The sequence below is a fragment of the Pogoniulus pusillus genome, chromosome 34, assembly GCF_015220805.1.
Source record: "Pogoniulus pusillus isolate bPogPus1 chromosome 34, bPogPus1.pri, whole genome shotgun sequence".
Classification (NCBI taxonomy): domain Eukaryota; kingdom Metazoa; phylum Chordata; class Aves; order Piciformes; family Lybiidae; genus Pogoniulus; species Pogoniulus pusillus.
This window is the reverse complement of record NC_087297.1, coordinates 12,298,592-12,313,806: the sequence shown is the minus strand read 5'-3', so window position 1 is coordinate 12,313,806 and position 15,215 is coordinate 12,298,592. Positions and strand designations below refer to the sequence as shown.

The window sequence follows — 15,215 nt, the reverse complement described above, 5'->3', positions numbered from 1 at the left end:
ATAAGCATGAAATTCTAGAGCAGATGTCCCACAGGGAAGCTTCTTCAGGAAAGGACTTAATAGAGGCCATGAATGAAGCGTGGTGCTTCGAGGGAATGAACCCAGCCTCCTAGGACTGTTTATTTCAAACCGTGATGCTCTGTCTGAAAAGGGAAAGGAATTTCCAGTCAGATGAACCAGTCAGAATCAGTGATGATTTAGGGGAATGCTTGATTTTTCCCTTATGTGATCAAGCAAGGATTGAAAAGGACTGACAGAAACACCTACTGTGTATTTAAGAAGTGAATAGAGGATAAATATTAATAACCACAGAATTAACCAGAATTAACTAGGTTGGAAGAGACCTCTAGGATCATCGAGTCCAACCTGTCACCTAACCTTTCTAATTCACTAACCCATGGCACTAAGTGCCTCATCCAGCCTTCTCTTAAACACCTCCAGGGATGGTGACTCCACCACCTCCCCAGGCAGCCCATTCCAATGGGGGATCACTCTTTCCAACCGACAAAGCCTTCAGCAGGCTGCAAAAGGCTTGTAGTTTGGATAGCATACATGAGATAGTAACTCATCATCCTTAGACCAAAACTTGTGGATCAACAGCACAGGATCAGGATGCTATCCTCAGTGAATACCAGGGTGCAAGGATGTCTGGATACTGTTTTTAGATGTCCAAGAACAATAAGCAAAAGCTATTTCAGGGTTCACACTCCCCTTGCTGTTGGTGATGCAAGGGTTTGGGACACTGCCTAGGGGATGTCTCCATTACAGAGGAAGAAACAGACTAAAAGGAGCCTCTGGAGGTTGTTTGTCTAAAATCCCCTGCTCAAGAGTGGCCACCCCGAGCTAGTTCCCTAGGACCACATTCAAATGAGTATCTTCAGGAATGAAGACTCCACAGCCTCCCTGGGCAACCTGCACCAGGGCTTAGTCACTTTTACAGCAAGAAGTGTTTGCTGATGTTCAGAGGGAACCTCTCATGTTTTAGTTTGTGCCTGTTGTCTCAGGTCCTGCCACTGGGCACCACATTATAGAGCCTGACCTCTTTGCATCTTCCTTTCAGGTATTTGTACACACTGGTGAGATCCTCTGAAGCCTGCTCTTCTCCCAGCTGAACTATCCCAGATCTTTCAACCTTTCCTCATAGGAGAGATGCTTCAGTCCCTTAACTGTCTTCAGGACCTTTCACTAAACTCTCTTCAGTATGTTCGTGTCTCTTGTGCATTGAGGAGCTCAGAATGGCCCAGAACCCTACCACTGGTGAACAGAGGAGCATCATCCCCCCCTCCCTTGACCTGCTGGCATTGCTTTGCCTAATAAGACTTAAGGTATCACTCACTTCCTTGGAGACAGGGCAACACTGCTGGCTCATGTCCAGCCTAGTGCCCACAGAACCTTAGCATGGTGCAGGTTGGTAGGGACCTCTCGAAATTACCTGGTCCAACTCTCGAAGCAGAATCATCCACCGCAGGTTGCAGCCCCACAAGCTGCTTTCCAGCCTGATGGGCCCCAGTGCATACCTTTGCCTTGGCTGTTCGTCTCCAGGAGCAGGGCTTTGAAGTTGCTTACCCTGAGCATCTCCTGTACCCAGCTCCAGGGGCAGAGGGGAGCTGCGGGGACACGCAGCCACTCACTCAGGCGAGAGGAGCAGCCGGAGGAGGCAGGGAGGATCGGGACGCAACGGCCCAACAGGGGAGCACTATCTTGGGCTGCGGCTCCTGCTGCCGCCCGCTCCCCTCTCCCCGCTTCGCCGGCTGCCACCTCACCCCTCGCCCGCCCCTCTGGGACAGCGACCGGCTCCCGGTCCCGCCCGGCGGCCGGCGGGGGCGGAGGGCGGTCCGAGGCGCGGTGCGGAGCGCAGGCTGCCTGCCTGCCTACCTCTCCCCTTCGCACACGCTCTCAGACACGAGCAGCGAGCGGCCGAAGGCAGGTGGGGCTGCTCGCCCATGGCTGACAGGAGCCTGATCGAGGGCGACGAGCCCCTCCAGCACCCCGAGGAGGCTCCGGAGTGGGGCTACGAGGAAGGTGAGGAGCAGGCGGGCGGCTCCGCAGGGGAGAAACTTTGGCTGGGGCTGGGAGAAGGAAGAGATGTAGGAGCGGAGGGAAAATCGCACCCCCGAGTCCCCCCGAGGGGAGCAGGCAGCGAGGAAGCGGCGGCTCGCAGCGGGCGGCAGGTCCCGCACCGCAGGCTAGAGAGCGGAGCGAGGTGGCGGCGGCGGTCGTGGAGCAGCTCGGCAGCGTCTCTGAGCTCGGCGCGGCCGAGGTGTCGAGGAGTAGCGACATGCACCTTCACCCTCTGAGGAGGTACCACAGGATCACAGGATGTTAAGGGTTGGAAGGGACCTCCATAGATCTTTCAGTCCACCCCCCCCCACCACATCAGGACCAGAGAATCTAGTGCAGGTCGCACAGGAACACATCCAGACAGGGCTGGAAAGTCTCCAGAGGAGGAGACTCCACAAGATCTCTGGGCAGCCTGTGGCAGGGCTCTGTCACTCTCTGACATCCCGGTAGCATCGCCGGGAGCCGCGGACCGAGGTGGCACGGAGCCGCCCTCTCCCCAGCAGCCAGGCGGTGGGTGAGGGCACCGGGCGGCCGCCGGGCAGCGCAGGGTGCCGGGTGCCCTCGGTAATGGCTTTCCTTTGTGTCTCTCAGGAGTGGAGTGGGGGCTGATTTTCCCGGATGCTAACGGGGAGTACCAATCGCCTATTAACTTGAACTCGAGGGAAGCTAAGTACGACCCTTCGCTCCTGGAAGTGCGTTTGTCGCCAAACTACGTGGTGTGCCGCGACTGCGAAGTGATCAACGACGGGCATTCGATTCAGATTGCCCTCAAGTCAAAATCAGGTACGCTGAAACACGGGCATTGCCTTCCCTGCTAAAGCTTGTGTTGCCCTGAGACCGGCGTATGGGTTGTGCTCCTTTGGCGTGGACTGTGCACAGCGAGGGCTTTGCTGGTGACTTCAAAAAGGAGCGAGCTGTGCCTCAGGAGCTGCAAGTTTCAAGTGCAAACTGTCAGACAGGTTGCTTGAGTGCATGGCCAGTATTTCCTTTGTCATGGTGCCATCTAATGCACTGGCATTAGCAGCCGCCTGCAGTCAGAGGCGCTCCAGGCTATCGCTAGGACAGGTGGCAAAAACTGTCTTTGATCTGAAGACCACATAAGTTAAAAGAGTTTTCTCCACTGATCTGAGTGGGCTCTGAATGCTAACTGCAGAATTGGGCAGCTTAAGGTAAAGAATCCAGTGAGACCTGCTTACAGTATTGATGAAGAGCAGGCAGCACAGCAGACCTCACTTCTTAAAGGGTTTGATGGTGTCATTCATCACATAAGAATTAGAAGCAAATAATGAACCTTTCCAACTTCAAGTTGGAAATTGCTCTTCTCTCCTTCAGACCTTTCATCTGGATCAACTGTTCTCTATGGAGACAACTGTCAGAAAAGTAGAAGGGAAAAAAAGAAGTCCATGGTGCTCTCCAGCACCGTGGTGGTTCTTAGCATGTGTTTGGAAGAGCATCCAAGTTATTCCAACCTATCTTAGCTACTAACAGCCTTTGGGGGGCATTTAAGCAGCTGAACATTGACAAACCGTGAGGCATTCCAACTTGTGTTTCCTTCTGAGATCCCGGTAGTCCTGGGAATTGCAGCTGTACTGAGAACAAGAGGCAGTAGTTCAGTTTTACACTGAGGTTTTTTTGTTCAAGAGGAAGGGTTTGTTGTTTTAATAATGTTGCTTTCCTTTATGATTTCCTTTCCATGATAAACCCCACGGATTGCTGCAATGCAGAAAGCTTCTTCCTGCAGAGTTCTGCAGCTTTGCAAAAGAACAGAACTTTTGTGCTTCCAGGCAGTTTTACTGCCTTAATCAGAAGCAGAGATCTTTCCCAAGATGTCAGGGTTTTTTTCTCTGTAGGATCGGGAAAGTTCTTGAATTCTCCTGTGGAGGAAGTGAGAGTGACCACAAATGACATCACTGCTCGCATGCTAAGATGCGACTCCTTCAGCCCTGCCTTTCCCGAGAGCAGTCTGTCACTTAGAAGTAATGATTAGTAAGATGGAATCAACTGAAAGTAAGATGGAATCAACACTTCTAAATGCATGTGTGAAACCTCTGGAGGCTTTAGAAGGGAAACAAAAATCCTTTTAAACTTGAATGTGGTTTGATGCTGGACTGATGAGCCTTGAAATATAAACCAAAGTGAAATAGGCTAAGTTTGTGGCTGAGATATGGGATTATGAGCTAGGAATTCTCATTTTAGCTTCAGCCTCTCCTTAGCTTGCATGTTATTTACTTTCTCATTCTCCATTTGTAAACTGGGGATAATCTTCCATTTTTGGGAGGTGGAAGACCACATTTATTATCCCTACCAAGAGGAGAAGGAGTTAATAAGCTGTGTTTGACCTACTTTTCTGGCCAATTTCGGGGGATTGTGGAAACTCCTGCAGCTTCTTTTCCTCACAGGGGATCTCCAATGACAAATCCATTTAGCCAGATTATTTTAATGGGAACTGTTGAGCACTAAATGCTTCTGAAACTCTGTCCCATTAATATAGAAGAGATCCTCATCTCATTGTAACCTTAGCAGTCAAAGAAAAACTTCTTTGTGTGGGTTTGGGGGGAGAGGGAAGGTAAACTGGTTAAGGTACATATGAAAAAGAAATTTGTCATTGCTGGGGATTGATTTTATCCTTTAATTCAGGACACACAATCCATCTGGAATTCCCAAACCCTTCTCATTACTTAATTGCAAACATTTTCATGGGCTGTTTGCAGTTTGATCACTGTACATGTGCTGTGCATTAGGTGGAAGAAGCATGACTAGTTGGGTAATGGAACTGCATGCTGAAAAATGCTTTAGAGAGCATCTGACTTCAACAGCCAGCCTTCTCCTGAGCCAGCAGTGCACTGCACTGGGGGTGATGCTTTCAGAGTAATTTTCTAGCCAGGATTAAAAGTTGCTGAAAGGCAAAGTGAAGTTTTAAGCATGCTTCAAGATATGCTGAAAGGCAAAGGGAAGATAAACAGGTGTCATGCACAGAAGTGTTTCCTCGTGGCATCAGTGTTATGACTTAAGCCTCAGAAATAAACTTTATGAAGCGCATGGAGATCCAGAACTACACCATAAAATCATAGAAACAGTCAGGATTGGAAGGGATGACAAGGATCATCTAGTTCCAACCCCCCTGCCAGGGGCAGGGACACCTCACACTAGATCAGGCTATCCAATCACTCTCTCTGGCAAGAATTTCCTCCTAACATCCAGCCTGAGACTGTGTCCCCTTGTTCTGTTGCTGGGTGCTTGGCAGCAGAGCCCAATCCCACCTGGCTACAGCCTCCCTTCAGGTAGTTGTAGAGAGCAATGAGCTCTGCCCTGAGCCTCCTCTGCTGCAGGCTGCACACCCCCAGCTCCCTCAGCCTCTCCTCACAGGGCTCTGCTCCAGGCCCCTCAGCAGCTTTGTCGCCCTCCTGTGGACACCTTCCAGTACTGCAACATCTCTCTTGAACTGAGGAGCCCAGAACTGGACACAGCACTCAAGGGGTGGCCTAAGCAGTGCTGAGCACAGGGGCACAAGAACCTCCCTTGTCCTGCTGCCCACACTGCTCCTGAGCCAGCCCAGGATGCCATTGGCTCTGCTGCCCACCTGGGCACTGCTGCCTCCTCTTCAGCTCCTCTCTCTCAGCACCCACAGCTCCCTCTCTGCCTGGCTGCTCTCAGCCACTCTGTCCCCAGCCTGTAGTGCTGCTTGGGGTTGTTGTGGCCAAAGTGTAGAACTGTACTTTTGGGTTTTGTGTATATTCAGTTGCAATGTGATTGCTGAATGATGTTTTAGCGTTAGACTGTGTCTTGTGCTCCAAATGAAGGCCATTTAGTTCATGTGTCAAAATAACTTTATCTTTAGGAAGCTTAGTTCCTTAATGCTGTAGGCTGTGCAGTGAGAGAATCATTATCAGCTAGCAGAGACTGTAAAAGATTCATTCAAATTTCTTTAAACATAAACTAGGATTTATTGGGTTCTGGGGAAGTCTGTGAACGCCCTCAAGATTGGATATTAGGAGAACATTTCTTCACAGAAAGTGGTCAGGCATTGGAATCAGCTGCCCAGGGAGATGGCAGTCACCATCCCTGGAGATGTTCAAGAAACCTCTGGACATGGCACTCTGGTACATGGTTGATGGTTGAACTCAATGATCTTAGAGGCCTTTCCAGCTAGAACAATTCTATGATTCTCTAAGTAAAGTCCAGCCCTGCCTAGAAGCCAATAATATTCAGTGATTTCAGTGGGAAGTGACCTACAGCTTGTGGAGCAGCATTTGATCTGAAGCAGACGCAGAAATCCCTTGGGCACAATGTTTCCATTGACCAATTCCAAAGAGGATTTGGCCTCACGAGGTACAACTGTTTGCATTTGCCACTTGGGGTGGAAGTCTCAATGCAGAAGCGTTGAGCTACTCTATCCTCTCTGTGTTGTGTTGCAATTACAGACAGATGCTTTGAGGGAACTCTGGACACTAAAATAACTGAACTAAAACCAAGCCCTGGCTGCCTAAAAGCTGTTCTTAAGTAAATGAGGTATGTTGTTGCTCCTGTATGTAGGTTTGATTATCGTTGGATGTGGAGGCACTCTGCACCTCAGAAGCCTGACAGCTGGTACATGATTGAACTTCTTTACCTGGCAGAATCCTGGCAATCAAAAGTTTTCTGTCGGTTTCTGTGACTCATAGCAAATAGAGGTGATGAAGATTAAGGATTGGGATAAGTTGGAGGTAGTTGCCCATTCAATTATTCCCCCCCCCCCCCCCCCCCCCCCCCCCCCATCTGTTTAGAGCACGCAGCTACTGTCTCAATAAGAGCAATAAACATACTCCCTGTTCTGGCTGATAAAGGTACAATGCTTTTATTTTGTGTTGTGAGCAGCTGTCCTGGCTCATAAAATGAGTGCAGCTTCCCTGCCTGAATTCATGTGCTGTGCCTAGCACTTCAGAAATAGAGCTCTTGAGTCCCTCCACTTCACTCTTCTCAGAACCACAGAATTAATCAGGTTGGAAAAGACCTCTAAGATCATCGAGTCCAACCTATCACCTAATCCTTCTAATTAACCAGACCATGGCACTAAGTTACTCATCCAGCCTTCTCTTGAACACCTTCAGGGATGATAACTCCTCCACCACCTCCCTGGGCAGCCCATTCTAATGCTAATCACTCTCTCTGGGAAGAACTTCTTCCTAAATACATCCTAGTTGCTCTCTCCCATACAGAGCAACCCCACCACTTTGGCTTCTTGTTCTGCCTTTCCTAGAAATAGATATAGCCATCTATGACCACATTCCAGTCATGTGAGCTATCCCACCATGCCTCCAGAACTGCAATCAGCTGCACATAGATCCTCCATTCCTTGTTTATCCTCCATGCACTGCTGCACAGGCATTTCAGAGAGGGACTTGAGCATGCAGTTTTCACCTTAGATAAGTAGGTGGATCCTGATCCTTAATATGGCAGATAGCTGAAGAACTCTTCTTAGAATCACAGAATCAAGCAGGTTGGAAGAGACAGAGATTAGCCAATCAGAATGGCACTTTGCCAGGCTTCACCACATTAGGTGAAGGCAGGGCTCTCGCCCTCCCCTCCCACGGTTGCTTCTCCCAGCACAGGAGGAGCAGGGGAACACGTCTGGGCAAGCCAGGGCATGGATAAGCCCACGTTTGCCCTATCAGGGCTACCACCACAGTGGGCAGTGAATTCAGTAGCTTGGCTGCTTTGAAAGCCAAGTCCCTCACCAGCTGCCTTCTCGCCCAGTGTTAACAGGGGGGCCCTTGCCTCGCGGACACGAGTTTGAGCTCCACGACGTTCGGTTTCACTGGGGGAGAGAGAACCAGCGTGGCTCTGAACACACTGTCAACTTCAAGGCCTTTCCCATGGAGGTAAGAGTGCCACTGCCTTGCATAACACCCACTAAATGCCAAAGATGCCATTTCATAGCCTGAATTCCTGGTGGCTCAAAAGACAGTTTCCTTTTTGCTCAGCGCTTCATTGTTCTATGTTTCAGCTGCTGAGGGGTGCTGTAGTGCAGGTGAATTAGGATGTGCATCTGGAATAGAATGCCTCTAGCACTCCTCACACTGGGTGATTAATCTGCCATAAAGTTAACCTGCAGAATTATTAACTTCTGTCTTAATAATATTAATGTTCTAACAAGATCTACCCTTTCAACACTTCCTCTGTCACCTTGACTAATAGCTCTAGAGGGGGAGAATTAGCCACTGGAAATACTTCCCTGGTGAATAATAACAGCTTAGGTAAATTTGGAGTAAGTGTAGAGCAATTTGTTCATGAACTAGCTTGACACACCTGAAAATTGAAGATGATTTGATGATCTTGGACATGTTCTGTGATATCTGAGTGAACTGCAAGATTTTGAAGCACTCAGCAAAGTGATAATGCAGTCTGAAGGAATTCAGCTCTTTGTCAGGTGTCAGTTTGGACTCCTGAGCAACCCAAACTGCTGGGACTTATTTCTCTTGCCCTCCAGCAGCCATTTGTCACAGTACATTTGTGCAGCTTTCTCCAGAAGTCTTTTCTCACCAAGTTCTTCTCCTGCTTGTACGCAGTGGTACTTTGCCTTTTAGCCAAAGTTACTTTGGCCCCTGCTTGTGCTCAGCACTTGGTAATGGTTTAAACATTGAGAGACTGTATTTTGCCAGCAAATGGAACAAGCTACCAAGGGCTAGATTGTGATTTACAGTACACACATCCACAGAGCAGTAAAATCCACACCTACCTGAGTGACTTACTTGAGCCTGGTTTAGCTGTGAGAAAAAGAGGAAATACTTCACATACTTACTCCTCTCTTTCATGCCAAGAACCTGGAGTGGAGAATGAGGAGGAGCAAATAAAAATCTAATGAAACCCTTGGCACTCTCCTTTACCTTTTTTTCTTTTATGTAGCAGGGAAATGGAGTGGGACAGGAATAGTAAATTGCTGCTCTTTGATTTTGTTGTTAACAAAGTAAAAATAGGAGCAACTAAAATTGGAGTCTCGTTGTACCCAGTCTCTGCATTTAAGACAGAGTGTTGTGGCTTAGCCAACTTACAGCTGAAAAAGACAAGGCAGACAGCAGGAGAAAGTGAACCATGGGATGACATCAGTGCTGCTTTTATGGGAGAAGAATTCAAAACGTTTTCACTGCTTCTGAAGCAAAGGGAAGCAAGGGAAATGATGCCTGAAAGGTGTCTCTTCCTCTCAGTTACTCGAGTGGTGCTGTGACCCAAGGCACCATCTGACCACAATGGAGCAGTTGTTTCCAGGCTGCTGCTCCGAAATACAGCTGGTGTCTGAGAAAATGAAAAAGGTTCCTTTCACCACTTGCACTGTAACCAGGAGGATAATTCCCTGTAATCCATCCTCTTTAAAATGTAGGATTGTAGTAGTTGTGAAACCATGTGAAAGCTCTCAGCAGAAGGGGATTGGCAGAAAATCATTTAAGAAATGTCTCCAAGATGTACAGGGAGATTAAAAACTGTGTTACTGTCAGCCCTACAGTTTTTGAGTAGGGCAGAAGCAAATCCAGGTGCCTGAAGGACCAGGATCAGCTTTGCACAGGAAAAAAGAGAAGCTGTGTACAGAGGAGCAGACTGATTCATTCTGTGGAATCTCTCAGAGTTACTGAAGTAATTAAACACAGTGCACAAACCATATCCTCCCCTTGATCTGACTTAAGCCATTAGGATTCCCTTTGCTCGCGTGAAAGGATGCCTGTCTAAAGAGCTCATCAAGCAGAGGTACAGCTTTAGGGCTTCAGGTTAGGCTGTTAACATTATGCTTCACTACTCAGGTCTTTACAGCCTTTATTAGTGTGGGGATTTCTCCCTGCCCAGCTCTGAAATCAGATACCCGCACACCCTGCATCTCCCTCCTGGCATGTCTCGAGAGGAGGTGTCTTGCCCTCATCTTTCTTGGCTTTTAGTATTCTTTGTTTATGTTATTTAATCTTGCTGTCTCTTTTAGCGTTGCTGTGGTGTGTTTTTCTTTAATTAGCTTGTTAGCAAATGATTTGGTGTGAAAAATGAGAGCAGTAACTGTAAAAAGAAGGCCTGGGAGGCTGTAAGCATGCAGGAGTGTCACAGGGACTTACAGAGCGGAGAGGGACTGGGTGGGTGTGAGTGCCAAGCAGGATTTAACCCCTGGTGACAGCAGTTTTTAATGCATGAACTCAGATGTGTAGGTTTTTTTTTGCCAGTAGCTGTAGTGGGACTACCATCCCAGTCATAAACCCTCACAGAAAAGGTTTGAAACCGAGGAGTAAATTTGTTGCCTCTGCTGATTGCATCGAGGCAACAATCATTCATAGGATGGCTCAAGTTGGAAGGGACCTTAGAGATCATTTACTCCAACCTTCCTGCCATGGTTAGGGACACCTCTCAACTAGACTCAGTTACTCAAGGCTTTATCCCTTGAACCTCAGCAGTGGTTATCAATGTGTGCAGGTGAGTGCCAGGAGGCTGGAGCCAGGCTCTGCTGGGTGATGCCACTGCCAGCACAGGGGGCAATGGTGGAAGCTGAGGCATAGAAAGTTCCATGTGCACATGAGGAGGAATTTTTTTCCCTGTGAGGGTGACGGAGCCCTGGAAGAGGCTGCCCAGGGGGGTTGTGGAATCTCCCTCTCTGGAGTTACTCCAAACCTGCTTGGATGTGTTTTGTGTGATCTGGCATAGGAGGTCTTGCTCTGGTAGGGAGGTTGGGCTGGATGAGCTTTGGAGGTCACTTCCAGCCCCTGGCATTCTGTGATTCCATGATTCTATGAATATCTCCAGGAAGGGGGCATCTACAATTTTCCTAGGCCAACCCATTTCAGAGTCTCACCACTCTTGTACTGAAGAACTTCTTCCTAAGATCCAGTGGAAACTTACTCTCTCTCATTTTAAAACCATTCCCTCTTGTCCTAGACACTCAGATGAGAAGTTCCTCTCCAACTTCTCTGCAGGTTCCCTTCAGGCACTGGCAGGCAGCTCTCTTCACTAGGAGTCTTCTCTTCACCAGGAGTCTTCTCTTCACCAGGCTGAACAACCCCAGCTCCCTCAGCGTGTCCTCTTAGCAGAGCTGCTGATTAGAATCATAGAGTCATAGAATCAGTCAGGGTTGGAAGAGACCACAAGGAGCAGCCAGCTCCAACTCCCCTGCCATGCCCAGGGACACCCTACCCTAGAGCAGGCTGCACACAGCCTCAGCCAGCCTGGCCTCAAACACCTCCAGCCATGGGGCCTCAACCACCTCCCTGGGCAACCCATTCCAGCCTCTCACCACTCTCAATGCTGAACAGCTTCTTCCTCACATCCAGTCTGAATCTCCCCACCTCCAGCTTTGCTCCATTCCCCCCAGTCCTGTCACTCCCTGAGAGCCTCAGAAGTTCCTCCCCAGCTTTTTTGCAGCCCACTTCAGATCCTGAAAGGCCACAAGAAGGTCACCTGGGAGCCTCCTCTGCTCCAGCTCACTTGAGCAGCGCCATTGCTGTGGGCGAGGAGCATCTTGCTTAGGCAGTCACAAATTTAACAGGAGGCCAAAAGAACAGATACCATAAGGCTTTGGCAGCTTTGTGCTGGAACTCTGCTCAGAACTGATCCAAGTTTTCTGATGGAAAATTAACTTGTTACTCAGAGGCCTGGATGACTTCCTATGTTTTTTGGACTCGCTGCAGATGAACATTGTGAGCTGTGATTAAAAGAGGGAGTCTCACAAGAAAACGATGACATCCATGTAACACTTCTATCCTTGGCAGGTTATGAATAACAGATTAATGATGGTTTCAAGTAGATACACCCATTGGAGATTAGCTAATTTCTGAGGACACCATTGTGGAAAAACACTGGAAGAGCAGGCCAAGAGCTAAGCAGATGTTTTCAGTTTTGTTTCCCAAGCCTAATGATTTGCACAGCAACCATTTTTAACACTGCCACTTAGGGACATAACAATAACACTTAGCTTTACACAGCACTCCCTGAGCAAAATGGGTCTCCTAATTGCTGTGACTTCTGTTTGATGTTTTGGTTTGGTTTGGTTTTGTAGTAGCACAAAGCTGGGAGGGTTTCCATCCCCTCCCAGTATACTGGGAAACAGAAAACCAGCAACAAGATAAGCCCCAAATTACCATCGCTGTAAAAGCACCCAAGAGCTGCTTATGGCTCCTGAGATTGCTAGTTGCTAAGTGCTTCCAATAGTACATTTTTACTGTGGCTGAGGGTTGATTTGACCTAAATAAGCACATTTAGTCTCTGCAGTATACTTTGTTTCTAGGCAATTTGTCAACAGGGGCTTGGCTTGGCCCTCGTTTTGCTGGGTCACGTCGAGTTTGAATGTTTCAGGGGCTACACCTATGAGCGTTGTACCTTGGTGCGATGGTTTGGGAGTTACATGCCCCTCTTATGAAATCACCCAGACTAGACTTGGCTGAGCTGGAAGTTAAGGCATGAAGCTTTGTATTTACAGCTTAGTACAACATAGGAGCAGAGATTTACAACATCTCCAGCTATAGACAGAAATAGGCAAGTTAAAGGTAATGCAGAAACACAGCAGCACTGCCAGAAACTGGAGTCCCCAGGAGGGGCTCCCAACCACTTTTCCACCTTATTTCCATCCCTCTACTTTATCCTAGACTTTGCCTTATGTTCAAGGTGAGTTTGGACCATTAGCCAGGGAGGTTAGAAAGCAGAAGGATTAATTACACAGAAGCAGCAGCAGCAGCCCAGGGCACCAACCACAACAGACACACAGACACACTTACTCTCTCTGTCACATCTATGTTTTGTGGTTTTGCTCTTATACATCTCAGCGAGCAGCAGACATCACCATTGTTTCCTTTTCACAGCCTAGCACCTAATTTCTCTCACAAAAATATTCCAGTTTGTCTCAAACTAGCACAGGTGGGTTTGTGAGCAGATTCAGACTGGATGTTAGGAACAGGTTCTTTACTATGAGGGTGGTGGAGCATTGGAACAGGTTGCCCAGGGAGGTGGTTGAAGCCTCATCCCTGGATGTATTCAAGGTGAGGCTGGACAGGGCTCTGGGCAACCTGATTTAGTTGAGGATGTGCCTGCTGACTGCAGGGCGGGGTTGGACTGGATGACCTTTGGAGGTCCCTTCCAGCCCAGAGCATTCTATGATTCTATAAAGCAGATGCAGAAATGGGCTGATGTGCTGGCATAAACATGCTTTTAACTGGGCTAGCACCTCAGAAATGCTCGGTTCAGCTCTGGGGAAGAGCTGTACACATCATCAGAGGGAGAAAAAGTGCTGTCCCTCCTATGCAAAACCTGCCATGTATTTATTGGATTGTGGAAGACATACAAAGTGCCAGACACCAGGTCAAAGAAGAGACACTATAGACTGTGCTAACAGTCTATAGTGAAGCTTCTTCATCCTTTTATCTCTCTTTTAAGAGTGACCAGTGCTTCCAACCTAAACCTTATTTACAGCCAATTCTTCCAACCTAAACCATCATAGAATGGTTTAGGTTGGAAGGGGTAGCAAAGATCATCCAACCCTCTGCCATAGGCAGGGACACCTCCCACTAGAACAGGTCACTCAAGGCCTTATCCAGCCTGGCCTTAAACACCTCTAGGGAGGTTGTGGAGCACAGAATCACCCAATGTGATTTTTGATCACATTCTGTTCTTCTGTTCTCCACAACCTCCCTGGGCAACCTGTGATAGTGTCTCACCACCCTCACTGCAAAGAACTTCTTCCTGACATCCAGTTTAAATCTCCCCTCTGCCAGTTTAAACTCCTCCTCATCCTGTCATTACACAACCTTGTCAATAGTCCCTCCCCAGCCCTCCTCTAGCTCCCTTCAGATACTGGAAGGCCACTCCAAGGTCTCCTCAAAGCCTTCTCTAGGTTGCAGAGTCCCAACTCTCTTAGCCTATCCTCATAGCAGAGCTGCTGTAGCCTCTGAGCATCTGCGTGCATGAGTGCATACACTAGCAAAGAGGCCAAGCCCCCAGTTGTGTGTTATTTGTGCTAATACTGCCTGCCTGACTCTTAAGAAGCAAAGGATGAAAACTGTAGATCATCTAAGAGCTGAAAACCTTTGAAGGCTTCCACAAGTATTTGCTGTCATGCCTGAGTGCTTCACAAGCACAAATGATGTAATCCTTGGAGCAGCAGTTTGAGACAAGTCCCTCCATTGCCAACAAACAACTGTAGAGAACTTAACATCGTTTGGCCATGGTCACACAATGCCATTTGCAGACCTGACAGAAACCTGACTCATGATTCCTAGATGGTAGAGTTCTGGTAAGACATCCAGACACTGTAGGAGTGAAATACCTGTCTCAGGTTGTAAACCCCAGCTCAGCAATTTTAACTATGAGGAGAGAGACTGTTTCCTGGAGAGAGACTGGTTCCAAAGGCCTGTGGTGACAGGATGAGGGGAAATGCTCCAACTAGAGCAGAGCAGAATTAGATTGGATATTGAAAACAAGCTCTGCACCATGAGGATATTTGAATACTGGAAGAGGTTGCCTGGGGAGGCAGTTGTGGGCTCATCCCTGGAGATAGTCAAAGCAAGGCTTGACAGGGCTCTGGGCAACCTGATCTAGTTGAGGATGCTACTGCTGACTGCAGAGGGAGTTGGACTGGATGAGCTTTGGATGTGCCTTCCAACCCAGACCATTCTATGAGTCTATGAGCTGATGGCCTAGGCCACAGACCATGCTGTGAGGTCATTCCATTGGTGATTCCTACCTTCTCTCTGTGCCAGCATTAAGCCATGCAATGAACTGGCCTGAGGGGCAGTTAAAGTTTTACAAAAGGTGGGGGGGGTATGGAACTATGGGAGAGGAGAGATTTGTAACACCATTAAGCAATCTGCAAACTGTCAGCTCAGAAGAAAACTGCTGGAGATGCACAATGCAGTTGATACTTCAGTGGAAGCTGAGCCAAGATTGCAGGCAAAAACTTAGACTGAGTTTGCCTGGGGGGGGAGGGTGGTGTGGAAGAGCAACTGCTCAGTGGAGAACAGTCAGGATCATGGCCGAGGAAGATAAAATGCAGCTGCAGATTCTCATCTCTTTAGGGAGACCTGAGACACAAAGAAGTGTGAGATTCACATCAGTTATTAATGCAAGCTAGTAAATCAGCAGGGAAGGAGTGGTTTTCATTTTGCTTTCATTAGAGAATCTATTGTTGAAAATCAAAGCAGCCATTTAAAGCCTTCTGCATAGGA

The 15,215-nt window shown here is 48.2% G+C and overlaps 1 protein-coding gene across 2 annotated transcripts in view; it reads left to right on the top strand.

The window, feature by feature from the left end:
* Positions 1 to 1,647: 1,647 nt before the first annotated feature.
* The window catches only part of CA8 (carbonic anhydrase 8), a 32,684-nt gene continuing 19,116 nt past the window's right edge, over positions 1,648 to 15,215 (top strand). The window contains exons 1-3 of one of the 2 annotated variants that reach the window (XM_064170579.1): positions 1,648 to 2,022; positions 2,653 to 2,844; positions 7,795 to 7,919. In XM_064170579.1, coding sequence (XP_064026649.1) covers positions 1,944 to 2,022; positions 2,653 to 2,844; positions 7,795 to 7,919 — 396 coding nt within the window. In that variant the 5' untranslated portion in view covers positions 1,648 to 1,943. The remainder of the gene's footprint in view (positions 2,023 to 2,652; positions 2,845 to 7,794; positions 7,920 to 15,215) is intronic. The other variant, XM_064170578.1, reaches the window with a different exon arrangement.